General features: G+C 34.3%; 1 protein-coding gene across 7 annotated transcripts in view; it reads left to right on the top strand.

Annotated features, from left to right (window-relative positions):
* Nucleotides 1-16,459, top strand: part of MPDZ (multiple PDZ domain crumbs cell polarity complex component) — a 181,973-nt gene that overhangs the window by 63,972 nt on the left and 101,542 nt on the right. For all 7 annotated transcript variants that reach the window (XM_033237359.1, XM_033237363.1, XM_033237361.1 and 4 more), the window contains exons 8-12: nucleotides 1,363-1,572; nucleotides 3,860-3,974; nucleotides 4,288-4,376; nucleotides 14,562-14,745; nucleotides 15,564-15,635. In XM_033237359.1, coding sequence (XP_033093250.1) covers nucleotides 1,363-1,572; nucleotides 3,860-3,974; nucleotides 4,288-4,376; nucleotides 14,562-14,745; nucleotides 15,564-15,635 — 670 coding nt within the window. The remainder of the gene's footprint in view (nucleotides 1-1,362; nucleotides 1,573-3,859; nucleotides 3,975-4,287; nucleotides 4,377-14,561; nucleotides 14,746-15,563; nucleotides 15,636-16,459) is intronic.

Raw genomic sequence — 16,459 nt, 5'->3', positions numbered from 1 at the left:
ACTTTTGAACCTCAGACTAAAGCCAAGGTTATGGATTTGATAATTGTGGAGGTAGCTACTATTTGTTTTATAGTCATAATTCATATTTATAAACCTAGTCAGCTGTTTTGTAGTCACAAGGTATTATGGGAAAATATATTTTATTATTCAGGCAAAAAAAATTCAACTTGTTGCTTTAGTGATGGGTCACTGGTATCATCTTTGTATATGAAACACAGCCTGTTTTTATCACTTGAGTAGTTTATTGAGGCATTATCATTTATGACGTGATATTGTTGCAATATATGTGAGAAAAGATTTAACACATTTGTTATGACATATTTTAATTTGATAAGACTTACTGGTTTAAGTACGTTTTGCCTTGATTATAACGTTTTAAAAAATAAAGTGGTTGTTCGTACATGTGTGTCTGAACTTAAACTAGGAAGTCCAGTTCATCAAATATTTCCTGTATTCATAAATGAAATTCCTGTTTAATGACAACCTTGTCAGTAGGGATATTAACAGTAATATAATAGTATGCAAATTTTTCTTCCTTTTAGACATTAGCTAGCATCTAGCAGCATCAAATGAAATGTCTCTAGTTGACTAGCATGTGATATTTACATGCTTTATCTTCAGTATGGAGCCGCACTCTTCAATACTGTAGCTGTCTGCATATCACCTTTAAAATTAAAATTTAAGTTAATTAAAATTAAATGAAATTACAAGTTCAGTTTCTCAGTTGGACTAGCCACATTTCAAGAGCTCCATAGCTGTTGTATTGAGTAGTGCAGAAGAGTTCCATCATTGCAGAAAGTTAATGGAGTGCATGTGTATGGAGGCTCATAAGACTGCTTTTCACTCCTCATATCTTTTAGAATTTTCACTTCACAAGTATTTCACCTGCACATGAGTTCTTTTGGGATATTTATAATAGAAATAGCCAGGCAGAAAGTTGTGATATTAATATAATGCTTTCTTGGTTTATACCATATTTTAGGTAATATATATTTGCATAGTGACTTATATACAACTTTGCTTAATGGCATTTTTTTCTTTCCCTCCAAAAAATTCACAAAAAAGCATTTGGGTAGAAATCAAAGTGAAAAGTTCATATGAACTCTTGGTAGGTAGAAGTCAAAATGGAAAGTTCATATGAACTATTGATTTAAAGAATATTTGTAGATTTCATTTATTGCATCACACTGAATGATGCTAGGATGTTTCAAAAGATAGTTCATATTATAACCATGTGTTTTATGTCTTGTTTGGTAACTCATATTATTGCTTTTTAAAAAATTAATCCTCTCTCCTCATTTGCAATTTATCTGGTGCAGTTAAAATAATAATAGTCTAATTATTCAATATTGTTTTACTCAGCATGGGCGTTTATGCAGTGGAGACCACATTCTAAAGATTGGTGACACAGATCTAGCAGGAATGAGCAGTGAGCAAGTAGCACAAGTCCTTAGGCAATGTGGAAATAGAGTTAAGTTGATGATTGCAAGAGGTGCCATAGAAGAACATACAGCACCCACTGCTTTGGGCATCACCCTCTCTTCATCCCCAACTTCAACGCCAGAGTTGCGGGTAAGTAGTTAAGAATAGTTAATGTGAAAGTCAGAGAAATAGCACTTAGATGATGACAGTGATGTTTATTTAGAAACTAGACTTACTAATGTTCATATATTAGTGCTAAATAATGTGATGAAATTCAAATGTAGAGATGCTTTAGCACTAATAATATTTTATTAATCAGGAGTAATGTGTAAAACAAATGAAAAATAGGTTGTTTAAAAATGCTAGATTATTTTACATTTTTATTTAAGCAGCACATTTATGAGGATAATGTTTAAAAGTATGGATAAAAGTTTTAAAATATTTATCTAAAATGTTTAAAATTTTAGATAAATTTAAAATTTAAATATTTAGATATCAGTACCAATACTTGGTACTGATATCTAAAATGTTTAATTCTGTCTTTTTCTCAGTTAGAAGACTCTCTGTAAGGTGGGCCATAGTTCTAATCATTCTCTTTCATCAACCTTCCCGTTAGTATTTTTGTTTTTGTTTTGAATGTGTGGAGGTTGAGGAGTGGAGGCAGGCTTGGTGGGCATGAAAAAGGCTTACTAAAACCTTTTAGTGTTATTGTTTTAAGGTATGTCTTAGAACTATTATCAGATTTGTAATAAGTAGTCATTATTCTGACCCAGTTATATACTTTTTAAACAAAAGTTATTCTTTTGGTGTTATAACAAAAGCTCTATTCATATGCATAGTATTCCATCCTTGTCCTTAGCTTGATATGGAAAAAGCTAGAAAATTTCAAAATTATTGGAAAGCAGTGGGTATATCAGCAGATTTATAGGTCACCAGACTACAGAGGATAAATATTAACAAAATAATTTATCCAGAAATCTCTTAAATATTTAAGAAGAGAATTACACCCAGTTTCTAGGTAAGCCTTATAGTAAATACAAGTCCTATATTCTTTTCCCATAGATGTAAAAAAATCTGTTTTGTTCTATTGAAGTTTTTTCTAAGCAGTTGCTACAAATTCTTTTTTAATATCCTAACCTCCTCCACAAGCCCTTTAAAACTTTATTAGAACACTTGTAATTTCCATGATTCTGTTGTTTTTAGGAATGGAATTTGGTTGCTATTTTTTGCAAAGAGAAAGAAGTAAAGAAAGCTTGTTTATGAAAGTGTTTAAATGGCATTCTTTTGTGGTAAACAAAACATTTTATTCAGCGATATATAAATGAATGCAATACCGAAAACCACTTGATATAATTGAAAGCTTAGAAAAATATCTGTTCTGTGCATATCATCATTTCTGAAGCTTGTGCCCCTTTTAAAACCATTCGATAGTCAAATTGCCACTCTCTAAAATAGCACTCGCATAAGTCTTATTAAAAATAGAAAACACATTTGTTTCAATTGAAGCAGATTTCATCCTGTCATTTTCTTGTAATTATCTAAACTTTAAACTTTTGCTAAGTTTGCACAGATAATTATGTGCAATGAAAAAAATAAATCAAACTTTACTGTAAAATTGTATCTCATTTAAGTGGACTGTCAGAGTTTGTTTAAAGAAGTTAGAAAACATCAGCTAGCCCTAACCTGACTGTCCATTAGACTCTATAGCTTTGATTTTGTTGTGCCCTTCCTACGGTTCTCTGTAGCATCTGCTGACACCATACTAATACATAGTACCAATAGCTTATCGATGATATATTGTACCAATTAACTAGTGCTTAATTGTAGGGAGACTTGCTCTTCAGTCCAACACAGAATTAGTAACAATTCTATTAGAGAAGGCTGACATCTGAGAAATCCACTTTCAGCTATCATTCAGGATGCTGAATTATGAGGAATTATGAGGAATGATGAATTAAGACATGTAGAGTCTTAATTCTGAGTTACACACAAACTGCTCAATAAATGGTAGCTGGTTTAGTTGTTGTTATTCTTTTCCTGATAGACAGTTGACCAAAGTGATATTTTCTTTCTAGATTAAGTGGCAAAGCTGGATTTAACTTGTTGATCTGAATTCATAACATTTGTTTTTTCAGCTATACTGCATCCTAACTTCTTCAGAAATTAAGATGAGCCATCTCTGAAAATAGAGTTTGCTAAAAAAATACCTGTTTGATTTAAAATTTAGTATACGCAAACAATAATGTATTCTCTGATAAGGGAAGGTTCAATCTTATTCCTAACATCCCTTTCTGAGAAAAAATATGATGATGCCTATCCCTGTGTTCAGGATTAAAGGTATCATCTCTATTATAATTCTCTGCTAGAGAATTAAAGTAGGCCTGTGGCTTTCTTTTTACATATTTATTTCACTGTATATTTATTGATCTTATTTTAGGTTGATGCTTCTACTCAGAAAGGTGAAGAAAGTGAGACATTTGATGTAGAACTCACTAAAAATGTCCAAGGATTAGGAATTACCATTGCTGGTTACATTGGAGATAAAAAATTGGGTAATTTTAAACTTTAAATATTTTTTTAAACTTGGCAGTTACCTCTGATATCTCTTACAAAATATTGAGTTGATATTACATGTTTCACATTGTTGGAAAAACTGGTTGAAAACTTGCTTAGGAATAATTTAGTGTAGGTGACTCTTATATTGTATTTAAGACAGACAAAACAATTATTTTATTCTTTAGCCTATGTTTCTACTAGATGATACATATTTATTCTAAATTAGAGCTTTATAGTTGGAGAATTGAAGATGGATATTCTTTGAATGTGCTTTGAAAATTGTGAAAAATAACCTATTTCTAATCTTAGAACCTTCAGGAATCTTTGTAAAGAGCATTACAAAAAGCAGTGCTGTTGAGCATGATGGCAGAATCCAAATTGGAGACCAAATTATAGCAGTAAGTTACACATTTAACAATACCTTTGTTAATTTTCATGGTTGAGAATTGCATTCTCCTAGTTTACGTAGTTTTGAGAGCTACAGTTAACTCTACTAAAAAAATACCTCTGTACTAAAAAAAGCTTAAGCTTTTTTGGTGACTTGAGGCTCTTTTTACAATTACCCTTTTTATTATTTTGTGGAAGTAAAATAAGGGCATTCGATATAAGCTTTACTAGTCTCAGTTCGGAAGGGGAGACTTCTTTCTTGAATAATTCCTGATATATCTAATTTCTGGTTGTAATGAATTTATTACATTAATACTACACTTATTATACTTTCCTTGCAGATACTCCAGAGGTAGAGACTAGATGTCCAGTACCTTTAGAGTACTGGAATATGAATTAGGGATGCCTGCATTTTTTTTTTAATCAGCAAAATGATACTGTTCTTGTTGGCTTTATGGCGGGGGCTCCTTTCAGCCCTAAGGGTATATAAGAATGGAAAAAAAAATCTAGCTTCTTTTAATTAGATCAAACTATCATTGTTATCATTCTAACATCAATGTGTTTTAAACATATGGCTATTCAAGGCAGTGTACAAAAGAGTACGACTTTAATTTCAGTTTTCAGTTGATACTGGACTCCCCAGACTGCAGCCTGAAACAGAAATTCAAGAGACCCTGCACCAAAACTTCCTGATCAAATAAGTTTAGGGGAAAACTGCCTATAGGATAGTCTCCTATGAATTCACAGTGCACATAGAAAAATTGAAGACAGCTGGGTGTCTTCAATGAGCTGGTGGCTCATGCCTGTAATCCCAACACAGGCAGATCCTATCTCTGAAAAAAAAAAAAAAAATTGCTGGGAACGATGGTGTCTGCCTATAGTCCCAGCTACTTGGGAAGCCAAGGTGGGAGGATTCCTTGAGTCTAGGAGTTCAAGGCTGTAGTGAGCTATGATTGCACCATTGCATTCCAGCCTGGCAAAGAGAATGAGATCTTGTCTCTAAAAAAAGACACACACACACACAAGAGAAGTCCTGCAATAGAGAAACCTGTTTATCTGTTTTACCTTAGTGTTTACTAAACTTTTGTAATTGTGAGGTCTTTATTCTTCCAAACATATATTCATATTTTTTGAAAGATATCTTGAGGGAATGCTGATATATCTTAATAGGTATTTGTTTATGCTTAAGTTTCTGTTGTCCCCTTAGAATCTTAATAATAGTGAGAAAGTAGGATATTAAGATAGAGGAGTCCTTGTTCATAGCAATATTATTCACAATCACCATGACATGGAAGCAACCCAAATATCTATGAATGGATAAACAAAATGTGATTTATATGTATCTCTCCAATAGAATGTTACTCAGTCTTTAAAAAGAAGGAAGTCTTATCACATGCTCCAACACTGAAAAACCTTGAGGATATTATGCTAAGTGAAATAAGTCACAAAAAGACAAATACAGTAGGATTTCACTTACATGAAGTATCTAAAATAGACTTACAGAACAGAAACTAGGATAGTGGCTCCCAGGGACTGGGGAGAGGGATAAATGAGGAGTTGTTCAATGGGTATACTTCTGCAGTTCTGCAAGATGAAAAAATTCTAGAGACCTGTTGCATAATAGTGTGAATATACTTAACACTATTGAATTGTACTATTCAAAATGGGTAAGATGGTAAATATTGTGTGTTTTTCTACCACTATTTTAAAAAATAAAGGAGTCCTTTATCTCTCCCTTTAAGTCCACATTGTAGCTCCATGCTCTTCTTGGGTTTTGTTCTGTGAAACTCCTGCCTACACTTGTTCACCTCTTCAAATCTATGCTAAAGATCAGATTGTGCTTGCCACCTCATCTGGCTATATGCCTGAAATGAGCTTTGTCTGTGTATCTTCATTTTACCATACAATGTAAATGAATTACTGTACATTTTTTTTTGTTTTGGGGGAAAGTGAAAGAGAGAAGGAATAGTTACGGAGTCTAAATCCATATCTGATGCTGAATTACAAATGGAAAGCATAGAGAATTTACTCTTTTTTCTCCTGTTATCTATATTAATCAATTAGAAAGCTTTTTAAAAAATCAACTTGGTTGAAATATAATTCACATACCATACAATTCACCCATTTAAAATGTACACTACAATAGCTTTTAGTATATTCAGTGTTGTGCATTCATTACGGCGATGAATTGTAAAACATTTTCAGTACCCTAAAAACATTTTCAGTACCCCTTAGCATTCACTTTCTCCCCCATTCCCCCAGTTCTAGGCAACCACCAGTCTACTTCCTGTCTCAATGGATTTGCCTATTCTGGATATTTCATGTGAATGGAATCATACAAGACGTGGTTCTTTGTGACTGACTCCTTTCACTTAGCATAATGCTTTCAAGTTTCATCTGTGTTGTAGCATGTATCAGTCTTCATTTCCCTTTATTGCTGAATAACATTCCTTTATAGGATATACCAATTTTTTTTTACCCATTCATCAATTGATGGACATTTGGATTGTTTCTACTTTTTGGCTATTAGGAATAATGCTGCTGTGAACGTTCATGTATAAGCTTTTATGTAGGTATATGTTTTCATTTTTCTTGGGTGTGTACTTAGGAGTGGAATTGCTGAATCTTATAATTCTGTGTTTTACTACATACCAAACTTCCTGATTCAGTTTCTTCACTTACAAAGTTGGGATAAGGAAAATTCTCTTGTGTGATGTTCAGGAAAATCAAATGAGTGTTTTATTGAAAATACCTGTTAGCAGTTTAATAATTAAGCTGATATTAATTATTTAGAGGGTCTAAAATGATTACGTATTTGAAAGGTCTCATGATAACTTTCTTCTAAATTTTTCATTATCTTCATTCTTGTACAAGTGGAATCTCAAATATAATTCCTCTTACGCAAGGTCAGTGATGAAGGAAATTGTTGATGCAAAGGTGGAAGAATCTTTTCTCTGAAATGTTTTCTTGCTTTCAATAAAATCACTTGACTTCACTCTCATCAGTATTCTGATTTTTAATTTTTAGTGAACATTCTTTTACTACAAAGATACAAGCATTTTAAATTCCTGAAGAATATCATGCAATGCTTTTGATCATGTATTAATTTTTTACTAAATATCACCATCTTGTGGATTTTTGAGATATTTGCAGCAATGTTCTTCACATTTAGTTGCATTTTCACAACTGCAGTCTTTGTTTGATTTTTGTTTGGACAGCAGCTATTAGGAGTATAATCTGTTTTTATTTTGTGGTTGTTGAAGTGATGAGATTAAGAAATTACTTCTTACTATTTTGATGAAGTGTTATTTTGTAACTTAAAAATATTTTGTTATAAGGTTCTTGTTTTACACATTGTGTTCTGTGGACCCCTACATCCACAGGGTTTCACTATAGGCATTACAGTGACAAGGAATAGACTGAATTTCTATTTTCCCCATTTCATATGTTGATATTCTGTTAATAACTTGATTATTTGACAAAAGAACTCTGTTGTGTTTTCAAAAGTTGACCAAACTTGTGATTAGATGAAAACATACACTCATTCTTTTTAGTTTGATATTCAATATCTATGCTAAAAGCAGTAGGAAATTATAATTGATAAAAAATTATTAAATAAGCATATAAATAAGGAAAAGTATCAAATGTTACCTTTGATTTTCTGTGACTGTGTTCATAGATTGAAGTTCTCTATACGTATAGGATATGTTGGAGGAGGCCCTGGCAAGCTGGGTTGAGTATGCTCAGGGGCCAGATTTTGTAAGTTGTTCCAATGAGTATTTCTCCCCTATAATTGTTCCTGTTAATTGTGGTGTCTGCAGTGCACATTATGAGGATGTTGGCTCTCTTCTTTTTTTTAATTTTAATCTTGGCCAGGTGGTCTTGAACTCCTGGGCTTGACAGATCCTCTCGCGTCTGCCTCCCAAAGTGCTGTGATTACAGGTATGAGCCACTGCACCCTGCCTGAATCTCTTCTTTTCATGAGACGGCGCATAGGCAATTTGCTGCCATTATACTACCTAGTTCTACTGCACTCTTCTCTGTGGTACCGTGGGTTCTGAACTGATTTCTTGACTCTCTTTTGATAAAATGGAACCAGAGCTAACCAGAACCTTTTAGGCTTCAGTGACTTTGGCTCATATATAGCATGGGTGTGATTATATTGAAGAGAAACCTCTCCCATGAAAGCCTTGGACATTTTTATGTTTATTACTCACTTCTTTACTCTTTTAGTAATAATACCAGCTTCTGAGTATTTTCCCGTTACAAAGTGCCATGTGGTATAATTCTTTTAAGATAGATCTTCTTATTTCCATGTTACAGATGAAGATAACTAAGACATTTGAACAGAAGTCTAGGTTTAAAAGTTCATGACTGTTCCATTATAGCAGTTTCTTCTGTGCTAGTATTATTCTCTGACATTTGAGTAAGGAATCCATTTTGAAATCCAAGTCATCAAGTTCAGAAGATAAAGGAAAAAAATGCATTTTTAAACATACTTTTAGTTTATTGTTATTAAAATCATACACATTAGATTTTTCTTAATAAAACTTCACTTTTAATAGAATTGAACAATACAAATGTTTTGCAGATAAAAACAGCCTAAAGTTCTATGCATTTTATGAATATTCATGGAGCCCCAACATGGAGGTTTTTGCCGTTTTTTTTCCTTTATTAGTGTGAGAGTAAATAGGAAGTTCATTTATTTTAGATTAATTTTTGTCTTTAAGATTTAAAGAATATAAAATTTGAACATGGTTAAAAAGCCTTCTCATAGAAACCACTAGTTTATGGTTTAAAATTTAGAAAAATTCTATATATTTATGTTTAAATAGCATCATATTATATTTGTCTATACCTTTTTATTTTACTTAAAAATTTACCTGGGAGAGGTAGCTATGTAAGCACATGTAGGTCTGTTGTGATATATTGAAGCTGGCTTAATCATGGATAGTTATTTTGTTTACAGTTTGTTGTTACAGACAGATTATTACATACTACCTTATATTTCTTTTAAGGACATGAAACATTTAATTTCTGTTTTGTTGCTGTAATACTATTATTTAGATTTGAATTTTACTTATTTTGTTGCTCAGCACTGGATCTTATATACTACAGTTTTCTTACTGAATTTTAAATCTGATTAATCTCGCATTTGGCTAGAGTGTTTTGAGTAAACTTTCAGAAAGAGAAGGTGTTAGTGGGCTTTCTAAACTTTTTGTTTCTGGGAACCTCTTCTGTTGACTTCTTATATTTTGACTCTTTGGCTGGGGATAACAAATATGTAGGGCAAAGAGGATTTATTAGGTATAATCTTAACTTGAAAAATTTTGTCATCAACTGCCCCTTTTAATTTTTAATGGGGAAGGTTCTTCCCTTTCCCCTAGAAGAAATCTTAGGCAAGTCTTCATGTCTTAGGATATTCTTATAGAATAAGTTATCCTGTGGCCAATCAAAATAATCAGACACAGTTACAAATTAGTAAATTTTTTCCCATACTAAATAATAGTCTAATTTCAGATGAACCCCCTGGAATATTAGAAGCCCGCTACGAACTGATGGCTTACCTAGAGACTTGAGCCTGGCTCACTCCTGTGTGTGGTCCTCCTCTAGTCTATGCCCAGACAAAGCCAGGGAGGTGAGCAGGTCCCAACAACAGAAATTTCCTCTGGCTTCACTGTCAAAGCAGCTAAACAGCCTCTTCCTTGTCCTCCTGGTGGCATTAGACACAATCTACTGCATTGCCCCTTCTGCAGGTGACTTTGGACTTGAAGTCAAGGGGGAAATACCTGGGTGGGTATAGAATTCTTTCCTCTTAAAAAAAAAATCTTCCTCTTAAGTTTTTCTTAACATTTAACAACACTCAGCTCTTTTATGCCCTGAATTGTAGTTCTTTACCACCTAGTTTAAATTTCTGCATGGTGGCCCTTTTTACAACTTGCTTTGGTATAGGATATTAATAATCATAGCATCTCAAGCACAATTTCTGTTTTCTCATACATCACACAATTTCTGTTTTCTCATACATCACACTAAGTATAAGATTCTTGGTTTGTAATTTCTTTACCACAATTGTACAGATAACCTAGTCTCTCTCTTTGCTGCCTAGAGGCTGGTAGATCTTTTTTCTTTTTATCTTTGAAATATAAGAATTTTACCAGGATACATTCAGGTGTGAGGTTTTATTTATTTATTTATTTATTTCTCATGATTTTCTAATTTTTCATGTGCCTCTTTGATCTGTAGAGTTGGGTAAGTTTCCCTTCTCCCTGATCATTTCTTTGATTTTTTTTCCCCCTCATTTATCATCTTCTCCTTATAATTTCTTTTATTAGTGTGTTGGATTTCCTAGATCAGCCTATGTGTCTCCAGCCTTGTTTCTGATCATTTTTTATCTGTTTGTTCTTTTCCTCTGAGATATGGGAAAATTACATGACCTGGTCTTCCATGTGCTGACTTTGTTTTCGCAGTACTTAAAATCTTATTGACTGCCTTCATTGTAAGTTTCTTTTCCTTTTTTTTTTTTTTTTTTGCGTAGATACGTGTTTCTTCTTGTAACTGTAATTCCTGCTTCCATAAATACAAGGAAATGTGAATTATTTTGATAGTAAGTTACAGGAAATATCTTTTTTCCTGTTCACTGCAATAACAACTTCATAGGAAGGTACATGCACCGATCTTCAATGTACAACCTGCTTTTGGACTGTGATATCTTATTTCACATCCCATGACCCTTGGTCATTCTCAGAAATAACTGGGTTTGTACAGATAGAAGTTGAGATGAGTTCTGCTGCAGATTGTATGTTTTTTTTCCCAGATAATTTAGGAATTGACAAAGTGACAGGGAAGGGGAAAGTTTAAATTTACTGTAGCTTCATTTGATTCATTTGTAGATTAACAAAATGAAGAGAAAACCAGTGGTAGAGGATCACACTGGGAGACTTTGCCTCTGTTTTTGTTTTCTGTGTTTGCTGTGATAGCCAGGAGTTAGTTGGAGTTGTATGTGTGCTTGTGTGCACACGTGTGGATAAAGTAATTTTTATTGCAAATGAAGTAGTTCTGTGCTACTACTTGGAACCCAGCTTAGTATGGCCTTTAGTACTTGGTGTGTTTCTTGGAGTTACTGATTAGGATCCACATATACCATCTGACTGCCTCATTTAATGAGAGGGTGTTGTTTGTTTGTTGCTGAAGTTTCTTCTTGCCAGACAGGCTATTCCCATACATACAGAGATTCAGTTGGCCTGCCTTTGATCTGGCCATGGGCAGACTATTTCTAGTAGAAATTCCTCCAGGTTGCTGGTCTAAGGACCTTGGTGCTTCTTTGGTTTCCAGTTTTGTTGCAGTATTTTCTCTGTTCTGTTTTGTTAGTTTTTGTAACAGGTAATCAGCAGGGTGGAGGTAGGGAGAAAGAACAGAGCCAGATACTTATGTTCAAGTTACCATCCAGCTCAGAAGTATCATAGAAGGTTTAAGTAACTGACAGAGTATGAGATTTTTCAACTAGATCAGAGGTTTCTGGATTTTTGATTGAATATTTCCTCTAGTAAAAATAGCTAACTACTCATTTTACCTCTTTCCTCCTCACTATGTATTCATATATATTGTTGTTATATATATTATATATATCATATATATACTTAACAGACATTATATGATGTTTACCTATGTGTACATATACATAATTATATATATACATATCCACATATACACATACTTACAAAGCAAATGAGTTTTTAAAATGTTTACTTAGAAGTTTTATTATATTCTTTCAGAAACCTTTGCAGTAAGGGTACTCCATCTTGGAGACAACTGATCTAGTTCTTTTTTTTTTAATAAATATAAAATAAAATATAAAAATATATCACTCGGATGCCCAGGCTGGAATGCACTGGCATGATCATGACTCACTGCAGCCTTTTGAACCTTCTGGGCTCAAGTGATCCTCCCAACTCAGCCTTCTAAGTATTTGGGATTACAAGCATGTGCCAGTACACCTGGCTAATTATTCTATTTGTTATAGAGACAGGGTTTCAGCATGTTGCCCAGGCTGGCCTCAAACTGTTGGGCTCAAGAAATCCTTCTGCCTCAGCCTCCTAAAGTGCTGGGATTACTAGGCATTAGGCACTGTGCCCAGCCTTGATCTAGATCTTATAATTTTCACATATTTACTAAGTAAAGATCTGGATTATAAGATTTAGATTATAAAATCCAGATCTTTTCTAATTTAGTAAACATTTGAATGCCTAATATGGCCCCACTATGCTTGGAAAAGCATTACATGTACAGTCATTTTATAGTCATTTTGCAATTCTAAGGAATATCAATGACTTTGAATTTCAGCATTAAATTTATTGCTCTAATTTTTCAAATTGTTTTTACTGTGATTTTATGAATTGAACAACATATTAAAATTTATATTTATCTCCCTCAAAATATAATTAACTTTACAAATAAGTTTTTGACCTATGAGCCAATGGCTCTACATTTTAATATCTATAGTATGGACAGCACCATGTTTTGGTGACACTACTGTAAGCAAAAATAATACAGAGCCTGTCCTTGGAGCATATAGTCGTAAACCGCATAATGGCAGAAAATGTAAAATTAAAATTCTGAAAACTGCTATGAGGAAGAATGTGTAAAAGGGGGCTTTGACTGCAGTCAAAGACATCAAGATAGTTTATTATGAAAACAACTATTGAACTGAGATATAAAGCAATTATAAGTGTTTTCTAAGTAAACTATTGAGAAAGAGCATGGTCTAGAGTGAGCTATCCAGAGAGTCCAGGCTGAGGTAACTGGACTTGCAGAGACTCCATGGCTGAAGGGAGCACTGCAAGTCAGAGGAATGGAAGTGAGCCCTCTGTGGCTGAGGGGCAGAGAGTAATGGACTGCATCATGAGAGATGAGGTTGGGGCTGGTGGGAGATGGGGGCAGTTGACACAGGCCGTTCTAAGCCACATTGAGAATTTGGAGCATTGTCTTAGGGAGTTTTCTGTAGAAGGGAGGGTTGGGGAGATATGATAATATCTATATTTTGGAAGGATCACAGGGACATTTTTGAATGTTTTGCCATTCGTGAAAAGGGGAAAATCAAATGTATTTATTTTTTTGAAAACACAAAAAGACACTTTTTTTCTTTCTTTTTTGAAAGGCAATATAAATATGACCTTGTGATACGTCAATGCACTCAATAAGCACATTCATCACTGTCTTTTATTCCTTTTAATCCTGCATAGTTTGGTTTCCAGACTTAACTGTGCATTGAAATCACCTGAGGAATATAAAAGCATATTTAAAAAGGAGTAGATTAGGGCACAGTGGCCCGTATCTGTAAACCCACCATTTCGGAAGGCTGAGGTGGGAGGATCCCTTGAGCCCTGGAGTTCAAGACTAACCTGGGCAACATAGGGAGACTCCATCTCTACAAACATTTTTAAAAAGTAGGCCAGGCGCGGTGGCTCATGCCTGTAGTCTTAGCACTTTGGGAGGCCAAGGCGGGCAGGTCACGAGGTCAAGAGATCGAGACCTTCCTGGCCAACATGGTGAAACCCCATCTCTACTGAAAATACAAAAATTAGCTGGGCATGGTGGCTTGCACCTATAGTCTCAGCTACTCGGGAGACTGAGTCAGGAGAATCGCTTGAACCTGGGAGGTGGAGGTTGCAGTGAGCAGAGATTGCACCACTGCATTCCAGCCTGGTGACAGAGTGAGACTCCGTCTCAAAGAAAAAAAAAAGCCAGGTGTGGTGGTGTGTACATGTGATCCCAGCTACTTGGGAAGATGCGGTGGGAGGATCGCTTGAGCCTAGGAGGTTAAGCTTGAAGGAAGCCATGATTGTGCCACTGCACTCCAGGCTGGGCAATAGAGTGAGACCCTGTCTCAACAAAAAGGAAAAAAAAAAAAAACAGCATAGAAGCCTGTGTCCTACCCTAGAACTAGTGACTCAGTTTCTGGATATGGTACCCCAGAATCTATATTAAAATAGACAGAACTCTCTCAAGTGATTCTAGTGCATCCCTGTTAATACTGGTTCCCAAAGAGATATTAGAGTCTTACTGTCCATTCCCTAATGAGAGGAATACTTATTCTCCATTCTTTTCACACTAACAAACTATACATACACATTTTGCGAATTGGTAATACAAATGTCCATTTATTTAACACATGACATGCTTTTTTTTAATCGCAGGTAGATGGCACAAATCTTCAGGGTTTTACTAATCAACAAGCAGTAGAGGTATTGCGACACACAGGACAAACGGTGCTCCTGACACTAATGAGGAGAGGAATGAAGCAGGAAGCTGAGCTCATGTCAAGGGAAGACGTCACAAAAGATGCAGATTTGTCCCCTGTTAATGCCAGCATAATCAAAGGTAATCCTAGGTTAATCTGGTTTTTAGTTAGACGTTTATATTGTCTCCAATTTTTTTTAAATTCCAAAGTAACTTACTATTTCAGAATGGTTTTAAATTATTCAGAATGCTTTTTACCCTCAACTATTCATTATAAACCAAGGCAAGAAAGGAAGTTTAATAAAGTCAGGATTAATCGGGACCAGCAATGTGTCTATAAACTGTAGAGTAGGCTGCTGAATAGAGCAGATTTCTTTCTGTCTTATTCATTGTCACCATTTCTCAGTTGGAAACAGGCAGTCCTTTACCTTTCTGTTTCTGCCTTACTCCTGGATGTCATTGCAATGTTCTCACTTTAGGGAAGTGCTCGTCCGCCTGGATTATTTATGTGACCTTCATAATAATTCTAAATGCGCAGCCTTTCCTTGAAGGAATTGACTTTAATTCCACATTTAGAAATGTCATTCATAAGCTGTTTGTACATGAATATGTCTGCAAATTACTGAAACCCCTATGTAGCTCAGTGCTTTATTGGTAGAAATCAGGCTTTTGGCTGAAAAGGATTTTGGCTGTTTCGTTTCTAAAATTGTGGACCATTCTGATATTTATGCCATTTATACATATTGCACTATTAAGAAACAGAGGAGCAAATCACAGGAGAAATGTATTACTTCTTTTCCACTAACAGAACTTGCCTTTAAGTACATATAGTTATTAAGAAGTTTATCTCTAAAAAACAGACTCTCATGTAGGAGTTCAAATAAATATACTGGGTTTAGAAAAATTCAAGTGCTTGATTATACTAAAGATAAAATTACTAAAATATTTTTATCTTTAAGAAAATTATGAAAAAGATGAGGATTCTTTATCTTCGAGGAGAAACACCAACATATTACCAATTGAAGAAGAAGGTAAACACCTAGAGCCAGCTTATGTACTTCATTATTTTTCTTTTATAGAAATGATTTTTACAAATGTTATTAAGCCTCTATGGATACATTGTAAGTTACTAAAAAAAATTTCAAAAAGTGATGTTTGTAAATCCCTATTTATAAATGTGACTAAGTGGTCTTACAGATTAAAGCATTCCATTTATAGCTAAATTTTTCTTTCATTTATTGTTCACTTACACTTTCTTGCTGAGTCAGTCTATTCTTACTTCCATATTTTTTTGACCAGAACTTCCTAGGAATTAACTGGTTGTATATGTGGTTCTAATTTAATCTCTTTGTCTCTATACAGCCAACATAAACTAACAGTTATAAAATTATAAAGTATTTAAAAATAAACACAGGAGAATCATTAACACTTAAGCTCTTGGGAATGAGACTGTTCAATTTTGGGAGGCTTTTTTCTCACTTCTTAATTTTTCAGGGGTTCCAAGATTTAATATTGGGAAGTTGGTTTGGAAGGTAATTGCAGAGAAATGATCGCACCTTCTGGGAATTCTCTCACTATAAACATAGGACCCATCAAGCTATTTTTAAAAATTTAGAGTAGCATTATTATTATTATTATTATTATTTGTATTAGAGACAGGTTTTGCCATGTTGGCCAGGCTGATCTCAAACTCCTGACCTCAAATGATTTGCCCACCTTGGCCTCCCAAAGTGCTGAGATTACAGGCGTGAGCCACCACACCTGGCCAGTAGCATTATTTTAATACATAGTTTTGCCAGAATGTTGCTCTCCTCTTTTTATTCTGTGTGCTGTGTGCTTCCTTTACCTTTCAGAT

The sequence above is a fragment of the Trachypithecus francoisi genome, unplaced genomic scaffold, assembly GCF_009764315.1.
Source record: "Trachypithecus francoisi isolate TF-2019V2 unplaced genomic scaffold, Tfra_2.0 Lachesis_group16, whole genome shotgun sequence".
NCBI lineage: Eukaryota > Metazoa > Chordata > Mammalia > Primates > Cercopithecidae > Trachypithecus > Trachypithecus francoisi.
This window is presented reverse-complemented; position numbering and strand designations above follow the sequence as displayed.